The sequence below is a fragment of the Macadamia integrifolia genome, chromosome 2 (assembly GCF_013358625.1).
Source record: "Macadamia integrifolia cultivar HAES 741 chromosome 2, SCU_Mint_v3, whole genome shotgun sequence".
NCBI classification, from domain to species: domain Eukaryota; kingdom Viridiplantae; phylum Streptophyta; class Magnoliopsida; order Proteales; family Proteaceae; genus Macadamia; species Macadamia integrifolia.
The window spans coordinates 34,073,964-34,094,218 of NC_056558.1; the positions used below are offsets into that span (position 1 = coordinate 34,073,964).

The 20,255-nt window shown below is 37.1% G+C and overlaps 2 protein-coding genes across 5 annotated transcripts; one reads left to right on the plus strand and one right to left on the minus strand.

The window, feature by feature from the left end:
* The first annotated feature begins 1,402 nt into the window (after positions 1-1,402).
* LOC122060673 (ferric reduction oxidase 6-like) lies at positions 1,403-15,808 on the plus strand. Of its 4 annotated transcripts, XM_042623793.1 has the most exons (9): positions 1,403-1,659; positions 1,950-2,064; positions 2,622-2,813; positions 7,221-7,455; positions 9,536-9,863; positions 10,088-10,337; positions 10,410-10,662; positions 10,774-11,239; positions 15,369-15,808. In XM_042623793.1, the coding sequence occupies exons 1-9, from the start codon at positions 1,599-1,601 to the stop codon at positions 15,683-15,685; spliced, it is 2,217 nt and encodes a 738-aa protein (XP_042479727.1). In that variant the 5' UTR covers positions 1,403-1,598; the 3' UTR covers positions 15,686-15,808. The 4 variants fall into 4 exon arrangements, with proteins under 4 accessions (XP_042479727.1, XP_042479735.1, XP_042479731.1 ...); XM_042623801.1 differs by lacking the exons at positions 1,403-1,659; positions 1,950-2,064; positions 2,622-2,813 and adding an exon at positions 4,470-5,353; XM_042623797.1 differs by lacking the exons at positions 1,403-1,659; positions 1,950-2,064; positions 2,622-2,813 and adding an exon at positions 4,470-5,115.
* A 1,841-nt stretch (positions 15,809-17,649) lies between these two features.
* On the minus strand, positions 17,650-18,195 carry LOC122065204 (RING-H2 finger protein ATL78-like). Its single transcript, XM_042629022.1, has one exon. It carries the CDS (start codon positions 18,193-18,195, stop codon positions 17,650-17,652), a length of 546 nt encoding a protein of 181 aa, XP_042484956.1.
* Between the last annotated feature and the right edge of the window lie 2,060 nt (positions 18,196-20,255).

A 20,255-nucleotide genomic window follows, 5' to 3' on the forward strand; every position in this document is an offset into this window, starting at 1 on the left:
AAAAAAAGAAAAAAAAAAAAGAAAGAGAAAGAACCTTAGGATGGAGTGGTGAATCTTATTGTGTAATGAAGGAAAACTATGTAAAGTTTTGTATATATCTACGTTATGTCTCTATGGATTAATACTTCTGTTCACAACCATTGAGAAATAATAAACAGATTTGTTAGATCTCTCTTAGACATGGTTTTAAAATGCAGATCAAATTGATTGGTATTAGCTGAATTTTATAATTCTCGGTCTTGACTGAATCGATCCATTGATAAGGTATAAAGGTAAAATGATAATTAAAAAAAATATTATGAAAAAGCAAGGATAAATCTGTCTGATATAATCCAATCTATATCCGAATCGATTTCTCAGAGAGGGATTACAAACGAAATTCTTGATTAAATCCGGGAGATTATTATCCTATAGCAATTCAGATCATAGTCCAAAAGACCCTATGACCCAAGTACACTTGGTAAATGTATAAACGCAACCTTAAAATGATGCAGAAGATAATGGAAAAACAAGAAAAAACAATGCACACAGATTTACGAGGGTCGGTAAGATTGGTTATGTCCTTAGTGAGATGAGATCTTGCTTCACTATCAATAGAGAATAGGGTTACAGCGCTCGTTCTTCACACCTTTTAGTATTGTTTGCATTACAGAAAAAGAAACTCTCGCTAAAAATATATAGTGAAAAACCCTAATGCGGAAAGTAACAAAATTGCCCTCAAATAAAAATATTCGAGCTGGACCGCCGTCCTGCCTGTCGAGGCGCTTACACCAGTACTCCATGGATTAAACTCTGACGGAATACAAGACATCGTACACCAACAGTGAAATCACATGACAAGAAGAAATGTCAATCTTGTGGTCACATATGGCATTTGGGCACACACCCCAACACATGACGCACACCTCCAGGTCCTCCTAGTCATCGAATGCCGGAATGTTGGAGAGGATTTTTTCAAAAATGAATCTACACTTTGTTTTCCTAGGACTCAAACATAAGGTTGTTTAAACAATTTCCTTTCATTTTTTGTTATTTATTAGAACCTTTTATTAAAGGATAATCATGAAGATATTGAATGTCATGGTTTCTCTCTTTTCTTCATGGTTATTGAAAGATGCCTAGAAAATGAGTGATGGACATTCAATACGAATAGAAATTAAAGTCTTCATTCCATTTCAGGTTCTTGAAGTCTTGTCTACCTATTTTAAATTACTCATTTATGGATTCTTTAGTATAATTGGAGGGGAGGGGATTGTGCTGGCCCCTGGTGTGTGTCTACTCATTTATAATCAAACCTAAAAATTTAATAGCACTGTGGGTCAGGTCACTGAACTAATTTCTTTGAAGAGGATATAAATAATGTTCAGTCATTGTTGATTTCAATTTAAAACCATTTCTCCTTCTTCTTCTTCTTCTTCTTAGCCATGGATGAACAGTCATTAGCTCTCCACCCCCTTCTTTCAAGTGAAGATGTCAAGTCTGGTTATCTCAAGAAGACACCTTTCTCGGTGTCTTTGGTCAAATGGGTACTCAAAATTATAATGTTAGTGATCTTCATTGTCTAGGTTGTCATTATCTTTCTTTACCCAGTTGCAGTTATGTTTGGACTTGACGATAAAGGGGTTCAGGCCACCAGTGGAACCCCATTTGGATTTTCAGGTGAGTTGTAAAATTCTCATTTCAATTCTATTTGTGTTTCACTTCTATTGACTATTTAGAGGGTGAACTTTGGTATAACGATAGGTTGTTCCATTATGATCAAGTGATCATGGTTTTGAGTGAGGAAACAACAGCCCCTCAATAAAGTAAGAATAAGGCTACCGATATTATGACCGCCCAGACCCCACAGTGGTAGGAGCCTTGTCCACTGGATGCATACTTTTTTTTTTGTTTTTCCTATCATGTGGTGATTTAATGATTAAATTGTTTTTTTTTTTTTTTTTTGCAAGCTACAAGAAGTATATTTGTAACATTCAGTGCTCCGATTCATCTCATTGCATTTATCTCATTTGTGTATCTAATTGTTTCTAGAGAAGAGGACCACGACGAATACATCATTAGTCGGTATGAAATCATGTCTTGTTGAATTCATGTCATAACTATTTCCTAAGGTCAGATTTGGTATGATTTCAATTTCGGGCTGATTTCATGAAATAGTCAACAATTTGATTTTTGGTCAAGAAATATAAATTTTTTTGGTTGCATCAATATGAAACATTTCAAAAGTAAGAAATCAATTTGGCAGTTCAATTTCTGAGTATATTTCTTTGGGAGAGGGTGGTGGGGCCAGGAAAGATGGTAGTAATTTTTTTTTTCTTAACATAAATCACTTTTTTACTCATAAAAAATCATATGCTCGTTAAAGAGCTAGAATGGAATCAATTTCAATTTGAAAATTAAAATAACTCTCTAGTTATTTCAAATGTCTATTCTAAAAGACTTCTATTTCACTGAAATAAGATGCAAAAATCAAATCAAACAATGTTTGAAATAGAAATCACTCCGTAAAATTGAAATACAAATCATACCAGAACAGACCTAACTCCATGTGACGTTTTTGATTCTTTTGTTATTTTTTGGTAAAGATATGACCTTTCTGATTCTCTTCATCTGCACTGCAGGAAGAATAAATCTCCAAGGTTTCGGTTGTGGACATTTCTTGTCTTGGTGGAAGGACCATTTGGGATTGTTTCTGCTACTGAATTGATTGGAATTATCCTATTTGCAGCATATATTGTCTGGCCTGTTTCTTCTTTCACAATACAGGCCTACGATCTACTATCTCAGTCTCATTTATCTTATTGGGAGATGAGGTTTACTACAATAGTACTTCTTTTCAATCAAAAACATTAATTAGTTTGATCATGATTTTGAGATTGTTGCTCATTTCAATTTCAAGGATTATTGTACAATAATTGGACTTAGTTATATAGATCATATCATTCTATTCTTTTAAAAGATATATTTTCGTAATCGACCTTTATAATAGGACTTTAATTCTTAATTTCAAATGTTACAAATATTTTATGAGGGAATTTAAATAAGAATTGAGGATAAAATAGTCAATAAAAAGATTAGTCATGAAGCATGAATGCATACATTTATATGATAGTATTTTAGTATGATATAAACCATATCACAATGTGGTTCTAAGTATCGATATTGAATCAACTGATTCGTATTGACTGATATTGGATTGAGTATTGGTATCAGATCAAAGATAAAATGGTCAAAAAACCAATTTTTTTAATGAAAAGTAGAAGTAAAACCAACCAATCCAAGATTATACAGATTCAATTCCCAAGATTTAAATTCCTGTATCATAGTCATCACAATAAAGAATTAGCAAATGGTTCTTTTGGATTCTAAATTATCAACCTTAATTCTTTAGTGACCACGAAGACTAGCTTCCTACCTTAAATAATGACCATTATCTTGTTGGACATGTATGTTCATCAGATCCTAATTTGTATTATCATTTTATTGCGATGTGTCTTTCTATGTTATATCTAAAAGTGTTATTTCTCTAAAAAAAAAATGTTCACATTTAGGAACAACATGGGGCATGCCATTCATAGGATTATGATGTATATTTCTTGGAATGTGATTCACGAATATAGGCATAATATAAACATTAATTATTGAACACGATTATTATAAGTCTTGCATGAATCATTGTTAGTTGTTTATGCAATAAGGCTCTCTGATAGGTTTTTTTTGTCCCTATACCTAAAAGCTCCCTTGTTGCATGTATACTTTGTGACTTTGGTGTGTCAATAGTTGATGTTGACATAGATTATATATTGGTAGACTAGATTCATGATGTGTATTTGTGAGTGAAAGATATGCTTAACACATAAGTCACTTCCTAACTAGAAAGAATTTCCTGATAATGATAAGACGAAATTTGGAGCTCAATAGTAGTTTTGTAAATTATTTGCAAATCAAATATTTATAATCAATGATCGAGATTCTTGGTAGTAGTTGTTTCAACTGATTAGGGTTTTCAGCAATTGTATTTTTCAGACCTAAAAACCCGTGATGCGATATTTTTAAAGAAGAGGAATTTAAATGTAATATTTTTAGGGAAAGTTTTTATCACTCCCCTATATTTATCCTAGATTCATTCAAACTTTTCATATATGATTCTCCAAAAAAATGTGAACTCTTACTTCTTCTTCTTCTTCCTTGATACAAAAAAAATAATATTCAAAATACCTCTCATTTTTCTTTTTTTTTGGTGAAAATTTTTCTTTTTTATTCAAACCCTAAATATTTTTATTTATTTTCGTTTAATTGATAGAAGTGGGCGAGCCTAGCCGTTGCAGTATTACAACCAAGGCACTCCGATACTGCCACGTGGTAAAGGGCTGCTGCACTCTCGGACCCAGCAGTGGGGGAGCCTCGGGCAATTTGACAGAAGCGGGACCCACTTCTTCTTCTTCTTCTCTCTCCCTGGCATTAGGGACTCTTCTTCTTCTTCTCTCTCTCCACCTGTTGGATTTTGGGTTTAGCCTCTCTTCTGACCCACGCGAAGACCGTCCGCTTTATCCTTTCTTCCCCTCTAAACGGTCATCTACTTCTTTCCTTAGGGCATCCTCTGCAACCTGCAATTCTCTCTCTCTCTCTCTCTCTCTCTCTCTCTCTCTCCAATTAAGTTTCGGATTTGGATAGAAGAAGAAGGAAGGAGTGCTCAAAGAACTCCATTTCACTAAGGACCAGACAAGATGATGCACATGACTTTGTACTGGGGTAAGAAGGTAATGCTTAGAGCTAAACAATGATGGAGAACTCTAACATCTTCTACTCTGTGGGCAGAAATCGCTTTATGGTAATGGTAGAGAAAACCTTTTCGAAGAATGAAAGAGAATATAAAAGCTCAGAAAATAGGAGAAACCACTCTTCGACTAGACAGATTCATGGGCGAGCAACTCTCTGGCCTACTTGCTTGCTTGCTTGCTTCATCTTCTTGTCCGTCTTCTATCAGTACATGGAGGATCGTCATATAAGCCTCAAATTCTTCGCTACGGGTTAGAAGCCGTCCACCATTCTGTCCATCGACATCCTTCTGCGTCTTCCAAGGCTTGCTGGAAGTCGTTGGAGCAACCCCTCCTGGTATGCCGCTGCTATCTTGTTCTGTGTAAATTAGGCAATCGGGTACCTCTTGCTTGCTATCACGTCCTTCAATGGAGGTGTCTTTTTGGCCATCGCTTTGGGGCTCCCTTTTGGGTATTTGCTCTTCAGGATCGCTGACTAAGAAATTTTGGCTGTGGAAATGTGATTATCAATTTCTTGGATTTCGTTTTGGGGATTGACACTTTCGTATTTATATTTCTCCTCCTATCCGTCATCGGTACATTCCATACTTAATTATCCTTTATACTAATTTTTTCGTGTAAATTATCATCGAAGATCTTTTGAGAACGAGAAAATTTTCTCCTTCAATAGTTTGAACTAATCCCAGAGGATTATGTTCGAGTTGAATTCAGACTGCAGAGAGCCATTTTCTCTCTCCGTATTACCCATGGAAAAAACCTTGAACCATCAGTTTTTAGTTTAAGTTTGGGTTACTGATCTCAAGTCTCGAGTCTCGGCTGACCTATAAATTTGATTCATTTGGTGTTGGAGGAGCAATTTTGTGGGGAATGAAGGATACAGCAAATGGTGTCTTTGTGTTGGTCAGAAGAGAGGATAAACTAAAAATCTAACAGGGAGATTCCGCAAGTATTTCAACCTCGTGTGAAGCGCATTGCTCGAGTGAGAGCGATTCAGGCGGGGAGATATACTACGGTGAGGAGGCGGAATCATCACTGTTTACTGCAGAGGAGCGGGAGGACTGGGAATTTGGGATAGCTCACTCGCTGAAATCGAATGAATCGTGCCTTGAGGGGCGGAGAGTTAGTAAAAGAATTCTCTCTAACACTAGAATATAAAAATGGAGTCTTGGGAAGTTCTCTGGCTCTCCGATAAGAGAGAAATAATGGAGATTTCCAACTCTCCATTTGTGTTGGCCGGATTGCTGGCATTGTGATGGGCGGGGCGGGGTTGTGGTGCAAGGTGGGGGGGTGCAGCCGCGAAAAAGAAAGAAAGAAAGAAAGAAAGATAGAAAATGAGGGCTAATTTGGGAATTTTTAGGTATCAAGGGAGAAGGAGTGGTAGGAGTTTACTTTTTGGGGGAATCGTATATGAAAGTTTGAGTAGGAGAGTTTGAGTAAATATTAAGTAGAGGGGAGTGATAGAAATTTTTCCAACTAATTACTATAGATTATTTAGACTTGCCTTGGATATTTAAAAAAAAAAGAAGTTAGGTTTGCCTTGTGTAGTCTTAGTGAGAACACCCAATATGGTCACACCACTTGATTGACATATTTAGCATAAGAGATTGTTAAATGGTTCTCTATAAATACGTAATAAGGGAGGAAAGAGACACACCATTCTACACATAGCCAACGATTTAGGGTTTTGAGAATCCCCAAAATCGTAGCAGTCTCTCTCTCTCTCTCTCTTCAGGATTGAGAGCTAGGGTTTGTAAAATAATAATTGGGAACGAATATCTCCATTGTGTTGGTGCAGAGTAGTCAGTTCAAGTGTTGCAATGCTTTTGAGCACTTGCACTTATGATCAACCCTAAACCCTCATTGTGTTTTTGTTCAAACTTGTATTATGTTCCAGGGTGCAGGGATGCAAACTTTTTGTCTGGCATTCTCCACCACTATCAAATACAAAACGTTATATTAACAGTCCAATGAACCCTCAATGGCTAGAGTATCTCTACATTCTCGGAATGTCCATAAGTTCTACTTTCTAACTGCATAGAAGAGCTTCTCTCTTTACATCTCTAGCATGCCGTCGCTTTGTACTATTGATGGGCTAAAGCTTTGTGCATTTTTCGATACTCATCACTGAAAGTCATTTATTTATTAAAAAAGGGCAACTAGGAGCTATCTACCAAAAAGAAATAAACAAGAACTAGGTGCAATGCTTCATCTGAGTTGTTATATAATTTTTATTTCATGTAGTGTGATTACTGCAACCTTGTTTTCTGCCCATCTTATGGGGGATATGTTCTAGTATTTGTATAGGTTGTACTTTATCTCCAAATGAAGCTGATTTACTTATTTACATGCTTATAGAGATATGGCTCTCTTTCTTTTTCTGGTATGGCTTGTATCTTTTGTTTCTTTAAGCTTTCATAATACCTTCAAGAATTTTACTGTCAGCTTATCGATGTTCAACCTGGTGGGGTATCGTTTTGGCACAATTGGGCTATTTTGCTTAGCATTCTTATTTCTACCCATTGCAAGAGGGTCAATTCTTCTCCGCCTCATAGATATTCCTTTTGAGCATGCTATAAAATATCATGTTTGGTTGGGGCATCTTACGATGATGATGTTTACTTTACATGGAGCATTCTATGTGATTTCATGGTCAATGCAAGACAGCCTTTTGGATGAAGTAAGTTATTATGATAAGTTTCATGTCAGTACTGAATAATTATTCACCATTTAATTTAAATTTTGCTGTTATTTATGCCCACACACAAAAAAAACCCAAGGCAAAAAGGCTTTCACATGGTCTAAGTAGAAAGGGCTTCCTCCATAACACACTCACAGATAATGTGGCTATTCCAACAGTTGGATATAGAGAATAGATGGTCTAAGTTGTAAAGTATCAAATTTCAAGGCTTAATTCAATCAAATGCCTCTCGTTTTTCCACGTGCACTCTCTCAACACCCGGATAGTCCAATGTTTGATCTATTTTGCCACGTGACAATATCCGTTTGGGATGAAATTTTGATATGCCTGCAAGCGACCTTAGGGTTTACTTGTCCACAAAATTTGGTACCCATTTGAACTGCCATGTGGCATATATTGTGGCCACAGGAAGACCTTTCTAGATGGGCCATGCTGTTAGCAAGAGCTCGGAAACAAAATGATAGTAATTACCTTGATCATATAATCTCAAACACTAACTTCATGTTAGTCAAATCATGAAAGTGACTAATATATTAGGTGGATTAGAAGTGAAGGGAAAGGGGATACATGGAAGAATAAAAGATAAGGGAGTGAGTAGAATACCATGAAGGAATTTGGGTTATGAGATTCGAAAGTTTCATCATTACATCACAATGCTGGACCAATTAGGGCTAACCTGTTCCCTTTTTAGAGACACTGTTCTTGAAAACAGGCTATTTGGTCTAGTCACATTGCAAAATCTGGTCTTAGGACCTTTGTGTATTATTTAGATTTTACAGTGATTAACTGTCAGTTGAATTGGATGAGGTGAGCATTTCCATGAATCTAAGACAGCAGGTTCAAAAACCAAAGGATGGATCGAGGGTTTGATTATTGGCCAAGGAAGGTGTTCAAAACCCAATTCTATCTCTCACCAAGAATGTGTACCTAATATTGTGCTTGACCAAAGCAGTCTATTGATTTTAGGTTTAATGACTTGGAGCAAAACGGAAAACAAGTAACTAGGTGAAACTAAAGTCATTATGAAAATTTTAAAATATAATGAAATGCATGAAACATAACTATTTCAAACCAAATGTGTAGAGAAAACTTGAAATGGAAGGTCAAAATTGGATATGTTGAAAAGAGAGGGAAAAATAAAATAAGAAGTTTCAGATTGTAAGAATAGAGTTTGAAGTGCAGCCCAGTGCATGAGGGTCCCGCTATTGCAGGGTCTTGGAGGGGCAAGTGTATGCAGCATTCAACAGAATTAGGAAAAGAGGTTTAACAAGGTTGGATTTTGAATGGAAAAAAGGGTAGCAATCTTGAGAAATTGAGTTTAAAAAATTTGAACAGAGATTTTAATGAAGTGAACTTTTGAGAAGAAGTAAATGCCTGAGTTGAATACTAGGGGACTTGCCTCTGAGATTTGATGAAATTAAGTTAAGCAGGAAGGAAATATACACTAGAGATTATTTTTTTCATCTATTTTGATCGAATGGTCGAAGAATTTAATGTTACATTTTATAATAAAGAATATGGTTCGAAAAAAGGAAAATAAACTGGAAACTTTGCTTGAGATATAGATGCAGGTACTTACAATATAAGATGCATAATTTTAACCATAAAGAAAGATTTAAAGGAAAAAAGAATGTCAAAGAAGAAAACTCATAAAAAGAATTAACTCTTATGCTTCATAAAAGAAATCAGGGGCTCTTTTAAAGACAACTCAACTAAACTAAGCCAATCTGACTGATAGTTAGTTTTTGTTGATGTATTTGACATCACTTTCTATGCTATATTGGTCTGACTGATTTATAGTTTTTGACTTTTTGTTGATGTACACATTTACGTTGCCCTTCCCTAACAGTTCGAGCTTTTAGGTGAAGCAATAGAGAATAAATTTATGTTATCCTTTCATAACAGTTCGAGCTTTTAGGTGAAGCAGTAGCAAACAGCTTTAGGATGAGGGTAGGTAGGGCAGGTTCCCTTATAAAGTCAATTATATCTTTACATTATTCATCACAAATGACCAAGTATCTACAAAGAGGGATATATCATAGTGGTTTTCCTCGTGCAGTTGTTGCAGTGGCAAGATGATGCTGTAGCCGTTTTTCCTGGGGTTATCAGCCTTGCTGCTGGTTTATTAATGTGGGTGACATCACTACATCCAGTGAGGAAACAGTTTTTTGAACTGTTCTTCTATACACATCAACTATATGTTGTGTTTGTTATCTTCTTTGTTTTGCATGTTGGAGACATCATCTTCTGCACAGCTGCTGGAGGGATCTTTCTTTTCCTGCTTGATCGCTTTCTAAGGTTCTGCCAATCAAGAAAGACCGTTGATGTTATTTCGGCCACGTGTCTTCCATGTGGAGCAGTTGAGTTTGTGCTTTCAAAGCCAAGAAGTAATACTAGTTCTCCTCTTGCAAGCCAATACTCAACTGTTTTACTAGGGAAAATTTCCTATATCTAGAGAAGAAAAAAAAGTACATAACAAATAGGTTTGACTTTGTTTTACACTTATTTTGTCTGTAAACCTACTTGTTTTGTAATTCTTTTTCTTATCAAGTAGATCTGGGAAGTTGCCTCCACTCTATATATGTTCTAATTTCTGCCTTTGACAGTGTAGATCTGCAGTACAATGCTCTCAGTTTTGTGTTCCTTCAAGTGTGGGAATTATCTTTGCTGCAGTGGCATCCTTTTAGCGTTTCCTCTTGTCCTTTGGATGGTAGTAATCATCTTTCAGTTCTAATTAAGGTTCTTGGGGGATGGACAAAGAAGCTGGGAGATAATATTTTAGATATTCAGGATGGTGAACCACCAAGGTTAACAACTTCTGTTGAGGGCCCCTGTGGGCATGAGTCACCATATCACCTAATGTATGCTTCATCTCTTGAGATTGTAATGTTTTTGTTTTTGGAATAATGTGGCTGACTTTTTCTTTTTATTAGGTATGAAAACCTTATTTTGGTTGCAGGAGGAACTGGTATCTCACCATTCTTGGCCATCTTGAGTGATATTCTCCACCGTATCAAGGGGGAGAAACCTTGTCTGCCAAGAAAAGTTTTACTTGTATGGGCTGTGAAAAAATCTAAGGAACTTTCTCTTCTTTCTTCACTTGAGGTTGAGTCAATAAGTCCTTTCACAGATAAACTGCAGCTTGAGATTCAAAATTATGTCACACAAGAATCAGGGGCTTCATTGGTATGTTACTAAAGGAGTTTAATTTCCTTCATTATTACGTGGTCTTCTATAAATTAATTTATTTATGAAGTCGATAAACATAATCTGTTAGCTTCTACTTTTTCATTGCAGGAAGAGGGTAAACAATCTAAGAGCATGAACTCCTTCAAGATCGTTAATGGAAGCAGCATGTCTGTCTTGGTTGGTACTGGAAATAAAGTATGGTCTGGAATTTATGTTATCTTATCCACCATTGGGTTTATCACTCTAATGGCTTTTCTGGAATTATTTTACGTAAAGCCTTTTCAAATAACTACATGGTGGTTCAAAGGACTTCTACTTGTGGTAGCCATGATTGCAAGTGTGGTCATATTTGGGGGTCTGATTGTTGTCATGTGGAATCTGTGGGAGAAAATAAATTTGGGCCATGAGAATCACATGATTGATGATGAAAAGAATGGCATCAGGCAGACTAATGAGCTGTTAATGGGGCATACTAATTCCTCTCAGGAAGAACCTGAACTTGCTAGACTAGCTAGACTTGCTAGACTTGCTAGACTAAGTACCACTTGGTATGGCCAACGACCAGACTTCCAAGGTAATGCTCAGAACATGTATACTTCTGTTCAAACTGCTGTGCTTGTTAAGATCATACTATCATAGACAACCATGTTCTATGGATATCCTACAATGTCATATGATGTGGTGCTAATATTGCATCATTAATTGATACTATACCATTCTCAATTGGAAGGGTATATGAAGAGGAAACCACTGGCTTATTTTGAGAAATCGAGGATAGGAATCCCACTAGCTCACTAATAATACTCCAAACAGAACAAGAAGTTTGGTGAAGGAAATGCAGTTAAGGATGCTGGATAATTGTTCTTTTGTGTGTTTGGGATCTAATAGATAGCACAATTAGTAGAGTCTAGGACATCAGGTGATTATGCAATGGAAGCTACTTCTTATGTTGTAATTTGAGTGGACTATAGGAGTAGAATTGTTAGAGATTCATGTCCGAGTAGTTAGGTGAATTTGCTCTACTGAAATTATGTTAAATATTTATCTAAGGAAGCTTCACAGCGATGTAGTTGACACAGGATGAGGGGACACTTATCTAATGTTAAATGCTTTGGCCTGGCAAGCATCCGACCATATTCCTCTGTTGCTCTTGGGGGATTTTAGTGTTCAAGGAAGAAACCTTTTCAGATGTGAGAATTGGTGGCGGAGTACTAAATTCTGACTCTACAATTTTTAGGCTAGATTACCATATGTTCTTACAGCCAAGTGAAGATGAAGAAGGCATCTCAGAGGAATAGAGAGAAACTGAAATAAAAGAGGGAGAAAAGAAATCATTTGCTTCAGTCGTAAGGGAGAAAATTTGTTGGGAATAAAGTTTCATTCCACTGGTTAGTTCTAGATACAGGAACACAATTATTTTCCCAAGGTTCTGAATGCTAGAAAGCAGTGCAATTCGAGTTTCATGATTTAAGTGGGTGGTACTGAGACAAGGAATCTGATAAAATTCATAGACATATGTGAAGTACCAAAACCTCTATGGAAGAACCTCCCAACCCTGTACAGAAAGAATGCTACTCTATACCAAAATGAAAAAATAAAGCACAGATAAGAAAAGAACAAGTTATTGAAGTAAAATATATATATATATATATATATAGATGTGATAGAGCAAAAATCCAGTAATCTCCCACTTGTTTGACTGTACCACAGTTATAATCAATCACTAGATTTGAGTCAAACTATTTCAGAATTTGCCCACTTTTTCAAAACAATTATGGTAGTTCAACTATTTGAGTCAAGTCTACATTCAAAATCATACACATAAACATGCTTATATAAACCAAGGTTTGTTCTAGAGAACAGCCTTTATTTATCCCACAAACCACTTAGAGCTCCATACAAAGGATAAAGAAATTTATAATTTTTGAAATTACAAGTTTTGAATTATTCTTGTAGTTATACTTTATTCTCTAAGTGATTTTTGTGTATAACTTTATAAAACCAACCATTTAAGTCTCATACATAGGAATAGGATGATAAGCCTTCCTAAAAAGCTTTTGTTTTGGCGAAATATATGTTTCTGATAATTTCAAATGAGTTTTCTTATAAACTTCATTTTTCACATGTTAAACTTGCAATCTACCTAAGTGTCCTTGAGATTTACGGAAGATATCTGTGCTTGTAGTTCCCACAAATTACATGAATCTGTTGGTTCTGTAAATCTGACATATTTTAAGACACACATTAGGACCCATGTTGCAGAAATAAAATGCGATAAATTTGTTGTTTCAAAACTTTGCAGAAACTTGGCAATTTCAAGTTGAGCTGTTATTTTATTGATTATTCGTGTAAAAATCTTGTGAGTTATGGGACTGTAGAGACAACATGTCAATAGAATTACTGAATAGTATTGGAGCAATCCTAAATATAAAAAATTTGTTCTTGGAAACACAGTATTAAGGAATGTCCTAGATTATATAATTACATTTAATTAACTTCATTGCTGTCATCTCTAAGTATTTTGTATTTGTGACATCAATCCTTAACCTCAATCTTTCGGAAGCCATGGTAACAGAGATATATTTAGATAATGCATGACACAAAGAGGGCAAATATAATATGAGATTTGGTGGGGTTGGTTTCATTTTTATCTAGAACAGTGGCTCAAATTGAATGTCTAGGAAGCCTAACCTAAAATTGGACTTAAATCATTACATAGTTGAAGAGGTTTTATTATCAAGGCATACTATGTAATGCCCCAACCCCATTAACCTTGGCACAGTGTTGTCCTCTTTGGCCCATGAGCCTCAAGGCTTTAAAACGCATTATATTATGTAAAGGAGGGTAGAGATTATCAAGTAGCCCATCAACCTCCCCCTAGGCAATGTGGGATTAAAGTTTGCACACCCTCACCGATCTCCCAAACCCCCTGGTACTTGCCATCTCTTGGTGGGGACACTTCACTGATCTCCCAGATGGGTCCAGTACACTTGCCCTATTCTTGGGTGTCTTATCTCCCCCCCTTGGGCACAACGTCCCCGTTGTGGCCTCACATGCTGTTGGGGTTCGCTCTATTACCACTTGTAACGCCTCAACCTTATTAACATTGTCACAATATTGTCCTCTTTGGCCCATGGGCTTCAAGGTTGTAAAACGCGTTATACTATGTTAAGGAGGTTAGAGATTATTAACTAGCACAACAACCTCCCCCTAGGCGAAGTAGGACTAAAATCTGCACACCCTCACCAATCCCCCGAACCCCCCTGGTACTTGTCGTCTCTTGGTGGGGACACCACACCAGTCTCGTAGATGGGTCTGGTTCACTTGCCATATTCTTGAGTGTCACATTTTACATATACTGTTTGTCTTGAATTTGTTGGATGAAACTTTTGTGACAGGATGCTACTTATAGTATAAGTATACGTAGAACATACGAGCTTGACTATTCAGTTCATATGTTACAGTGAAGCCCTTCAAGTCTGTCTTTGCTTGTGCATGAGCAGAGAATGCATTAGCTAATCTTCATTTTCAATTTCCTTCTCAGAAATTTTTGAATCCATTTCTGAATGCTGGGGTCATGTCGACGTGGGTGTCATTGTATGTGGTCCTCCAACTCTTCAAGCAAGTGTTGCCAGAGAGTGCAGGTCACAGAACCTAAGAGGAAGGCGCAATCAACCACTCTTCCATTTTAACAGCCACAGCTTCGATTTGTAGCCAACGTTTAATCTCTTGTATAATGTATCTAGTAGTTCAAATGCTGCAATGTTCACTTGGCATTGGAGCTATATGAACTTAGACTTATGATAGATGTGTTATTATGCATTTCATACCTTTTTTTATTTTTTATTTTTATTTAAGGATATATTTATGATGATATGTAATGTGGGATGAGTGGGATGCTACCTGGGTGCTTCTCCTTCCTTGATGGTTATTGAAACATGCCTCGAAAGTGAGGTATGGATATTCAATTGTATTTCATCTTTTCTGTCTTTTTAAGTTACTCGTTCATGGATTCTTCAGTTCGGTTGGAGGAGTGTGCAGTGTGGTGGGTCGTTGGTGTATATTCATTAATAATCAACCTAATAATTTATAGCACTGTGGGTTAGGGCACTGAACTGCGTGTTTGAAAAAGAATGAGGATAAATAATGCTCAGCTGTTGATTTCAGTTTGAAACCATTTATTCTTCTTCTTATCCATGGATGAACAGACAGCTCTACAACCCCTTCTTTCAAGCGAAGATGTCAGGCATGGTTATATCAAGAAGACACCTTTCTTGGTGTCTTTGGTTAAATGGGCATTCAAAATTATAATGTTGGTGCTGTTCATTTCCTGGGTTGTCTTGGTCATTCTCTCCCCAGATGAACTCATGCAGGGACTCAACGAGAAATAGACTCAGGCCACCAGCGGAACCCTGTTTGGAATTTCAGGTTAGCTGTAACATTCTCATCTCAATTCTATTTATGTTTCATTTCTACTTGACAATGTGGCAATGTAATGTTTAAATTGTTTCTTGCAAACTACTGGATGTATATTTATGTTATACAGTGATCCAATTCTTCTTATTGCATTTGTATCTAATTGTTTCTGGGGAAGAGGAACTTGATGAATATGTCAGTAATCGGTATGAAATTCTGTTTAGTTGAATTCATGTCATACCTATTTCTTAATCCCATATGACCTTTCTGATTCACTTCATCTGCAGGAAGAAGATTAAATCTCTTAAGTTTCGCTTGTGGACATTTCCTGTACTCGTGGATGGACCATTTGGGGTTGTTTCTGCTGCTGAATTGTTTGGACTTGTACTATTTGCAGCATATGTTCACTGTGCTACTTCTTACAAAAATACAAGGCTTCATTGGCCAAGTTGGGGTGTGTCCAACATGTCCAGACTCAGACCCAGTTTTGTTCTCTGGTCCATTTTTAGACTTAGAAATATTGCCACTGGTTCCTAGACATACTACTAGGGCTGGATATTTGGTTGGTTGTGGAAAGATGAAATTTATTCTTAGAATATTTTAAGAAACTAGCAAAATTTAAGGTAATAGTTGAAATTATGTACAGTTTTTGCATTGTCATACTTTCCAACTAAAACCTAAGCAATTTGCTTGAAAATTGAAGTGAAAAAATTGTTACTATTTTATATGTTTTTGAAGTAGTTATAAAACTATTGGCAGCCTAATTTGAAATTGTTAAAGAAAAAAGGGGAGGGGGAAAATATTCTCTGGTTGCACGACCCCTACGTTAGGGGGAACATGGCATCACCAAGTGGTTGGTGGTTGGTTATTTGAATTTTATAGGGGTGAATAGGGATGTCAATCGATCAGGCCGGGTCGGTCTCAATCGGGAAACCCTTGCACCGTGAGCAGTCGTTTACTTAACTGGGCCTAGGTTTGGGGGCATGGTACGGTTTGTAATCGGGCCGGTCGGTGTTTGGCTTTAATCGGGCTACCTTAAACGGGCTATGAACCTACTTATGTCTAAATGGGCTCCTTTTAAAATCTTTTTTTAAGTTGATTAAATGTTCAAAAATCTTCTATTTAAACATAGTAAAGATCACCAAAAAACTCTCCACAGTTAATCATGTATGAGATCATGGTTGTTTCTTAAAAAAAATAAAAAAAAGATTATGATAAGTACCATAGTGATTGTTCTCCACAAGAATTGTATATCCTTCATTCATTCCCTATTAAAACATCTCAAAAGACCCCAGTTTATTTTATTACAAAGTTGGATGTAATACCGTGTTCAACATCATCTATCATAGATTTTGTATTACAAAGCCTTTATTATTATTATTTTGTATTAATAAAGAATTCACTCTACGCACAGTTGAATAGTGATTGACCCTATTTGTATGTGCATCCGCACGACGGGCATGTTCCAAGATCTCCCGCAATGAGAACCTAACACATGGTTTATTGACAGTAAGCTGATTAAATAAATGGATCATAGGTTGGTTGAATATTTAGTTCCGCTTAGGCTACGTGTTCTGTTCACACGCTACTAGGCCACACGCAGGATCTTAGATGAACGATCTTAGACAGGTTTCATCCCCTTTCGAGAGCACCTTTTTACTAGGGGCTAAGCCTGATGCAAATATACCGAAAAAAGAAAATATCTATGGTCGATTCAATTGGGGTTTGCCCCTTGGAGTTTTCGAAAAATGGGGGAGCTGACCAATGATGGCAAGCTGCCAGTTACAAATCTTGAGTTGATGATATCCAGCCGGTCTAGTATGATAACATTTCCCCAGAGCTACGCCCACCCTAGTTCACCTTTAAGCCGACCTCGTACTCATTCCTCAGTCTTAGTTACACTACTCCTCCCTTGCTCCTTTACCTTGTGTAGGGAAGTAGCTCATTAGCAGGCGTCTACCGCTTGCTTGAGCTTCCCAATCGATGCCTTCTTGTTGTAAGGTATAGAAACCAACCTTTATAACCATAGTTGAGGCCTAAAATATGTATTTAGGCAGTTTTAAAGGGAACGGGCTACATGGCTCGGTACAAGCGAGCTTCTTAAACGAGTCGGGCCGATAGGGCACCCGATGGGCTAGTAGCCTGTACCGCAAACGCCAATTTAATAAACGTGTCGAGCCTAAAAATGGGCCAATTCAGGTCGGGGCCTTAAGTGAGTCGGGCTCGGTCGGGCCTACAGGTGCGGGCTCAAGATTGACACCCCTAGGGGTGAGAGTGACATTTTGTCGTCCTTTGTGTATGAGTGCAAGGGCTGCGTGACTAATGAACATTCATTTCCCCTCAAACAGACAAAGAAGAAGAAGAAGAAGAAACCAGAGGAGACAATTGGTTTCAAGTCCTGCAATCCATTGTTCACCCTCTCTAAATCATCCTCCCCTTATCTCATAAACAGCAATAATCCTCATACTAAACCTGGTCTAACCATTTATGTCCGAACCAGTTTCGCTTTATCGTCAAACCAACCAATCCGCTTTGAAAAACAGAAGACATATGGAGAGAGAGAGAATTTCAAACCAAAGAAACATAAGCTTCGAGTTGAGTAGTGACCCGGCAAAGTGGACAGGTCCGTGACAATTTCAACCACCGGTTCAGGCATAGCTCATGAAATCTATGGTTGCACTCTGGCACTAATTGCCATGATACTGCCTCTGTTTCTGCTCCTGCCTCTGCTTCTGCCTCTGCCTCTGCCTCTGCCTCTGCCTCTACATCTACCTCTGCCTCGGCTTCCTCCAAGCAAATTGGGCACTCAGGATTTAGCTCCCCTTTTCCATCTATATTACTACACGGCTCTTGCTGATATTGTTGTCTGGGTTGCTCACAAACTTGAAGAGGAAAGGCTTCTGTATCAGCAGTAACTGAGACAGATAATTGTCTTCTCCTTCGGCAATCTAAGATTGCTACATGGAGTGAGCACCATAATATGCAGTAAAGTATGGGCAAAATAGACACAAGGATGAAGGTTAAGGCAGCGCCCTGGTAAGTATGGTATATGTAAATATTTGAAGAAGATGGAGGAGAAGCTATGGGAGGGGAGACTGGAGAGAAGATGGACATGGCTTTAAGCTGATCAGAAGGAAATTAAGAAGAACCATAGACTACTACAACTCTACCTTTAAAGGTTTGAGGCCCTCTCATTTTGATTTTTATGGCATTTCTAAGATGGACTTGACTCAGAATAGAGACATGTTAGTCTTAGTCAATGAAAAAGGACAAAGAGAAAAAAAAAAAAAGGATGATGTATGAGGCCATCACCAACTCTCTAATTAAAGCTAATCCCTCAAAGAGAAAGGTTTTCATCAACTAATCTCATTTCAATTATTTATTCATATTCTGGTAATGACAACAGGTAAATCCTTTTTTGGTGAATTAGCATTACCATGGAGTAAGAAGCTTTTGGTGTAACCACTGATGAGGGTTTTATTCATTTCACTTTTTTGGTGGTTGACTACCTAAGTTAGTCATTGCCAAAATACCACCTAATAGGCAGCTTGAGTTTCTTAGTATTTTATGTTATCTTTCACATTTTTTTTGTAGGTAGAAATCCAATTAAAAAAAAAAAAGGTGAGAAGCACATGGTTGACAAGGTTCACGATTTCATCAACTACCAAGTGAAAGTAAGCCATATTATCATATGGGTCATAGACAAAGCCTTCCAGATTAGAGAATTAGCTAACCGATTGATATCCTTAAAAACACACTGGGAATTACATGAATAAAAAATATAAAGTGCCAACGATGTATGAAAAGAGTTTCTTGTAGTCCGTCTCACCTGTGAGTTGATCCACAATTCCACAACATCCCCTACAACGTTTGAAAATCTACTACTCTAATCGTGGTTGCCTTGAAGGATGTAATTCCTTCCATATATAATAATAGGATATTGTCATATGTTCATAGAATCATAAATTAACTAATAAGAAAACAACGGCACATATCGTTCACCATCGACTGTGAAGAATTTGCCACCATTATATTCTTCACGTACCTTGATCTCCACTGCAACACATTCGTGAGGACCTAAAATCCTATTTATAGAGTGAGTTTCCTATTTGGAATCCAGTACTAAATATAAGAGATTGGTATTGACCAATTTCCTAATTGATTTGGGACAATAAGGAGAATTAGGAAATTAGAATATTCTTACATGCCTCACCCAAGAGAATAGAATCAAATCCTACTGGTTTAGACTCTGCAATATATGGATACCCTTGGTGATCTATGATTACAGTTCCTAGTCCCCTTCTCCCTATTGTCACTAATCTATGATGCATCAATGTTAAGTTTTGAAAGGTAGAAGGAGAGGGAGCATGGTTTCAAGTATCAATATTGTATCGGCAATATCATATCTCGGTATCGACTAAGATTAATACCAACACCTGATTGATTTGAATTGATGACCTCTATTGTTTCAGGGTAAAACAGTAAAAAATGTACTTTAATTAAAAACAAGGGCAAAAGTGACCGATTCACACTTATCCATGCCAATATCATATCGATATCAGCTGAGATCAATACTAATATTGATAACTAAATCCTTAAGTGGAAGTCCAAGTCTATACCTCCATTTGAAGGGACACCGGATTTGGCATCCACAATCTCAAATCTAGCTATGTGAGGACTGGGGCTTGAAGAAACTCCAAGTGAGCCTTCTGAGCAGCTTCTACAACCTCAGAAGGGATCTAGCTGATTTTTTTGGAAGGAGTTGGGCGGAAAACTGAAAGAGAAAGAACTTTAGATCGGTCTTTTTATTATTTAAGAATTGGCTTCAACCTCTCAGGTAGGGAGTCCAGGACTCTAGATTCTCTACCCACATGGGTAATTACCAATGAAGCAGAATTTCCATCCTACCCATGTGGGTAGAGAATCCAAACACTCAAGTAGAGCATTTAGGTAATCTCATAAGTTAGACATGGTCCCATTTATAAATGATTGGTCGGGTACTAATCCTCAATAAGGTTATCAATAATAGTGCTAAACGGGCCTTAGATGGGCTTTAAATGGGCTGGTGAGACATTTATCAATAAATGGAACAGTCTCTAAACAAGCTCTAAGAAAGCTTTAAACTTGTCGAGTTGAGTTAGGCTATTACTCGATCAATCTGGATCAGACACCTA

Bases quoted from the DNA above. Each gene is read 5' to 3' on its own strand.
- LOC122060673 (XM_042623793.1), top strand. From the start codon at position 1,599: ATGTTTGGACTTGACGATAAAGGGGTTCAGGCCACCAGTGGAACCCCA. The intron at 9,864-10,087 runs GTAATACTAGTT...TTGACAGTGTAG, and splicing joins TGTGCTTTCAAAGCCAAGAA to ATCTGCAGTACAATGCTCTC. The intron at 11,240-15,368 runs GTAATGCTCAGA...CTTCATCTGCAG, and splicing joins CCAACGACCAGACTTCCAAG to GAAGAAGATTAAATCTCTTA.
- LOC122065204 (XM_042629022.1), bottom strand. From the start codon at position 18,195: ATGTCCATCTTCTCTCCAGTCTCCCCTCCCATAGCTTCTCCTCCATCT.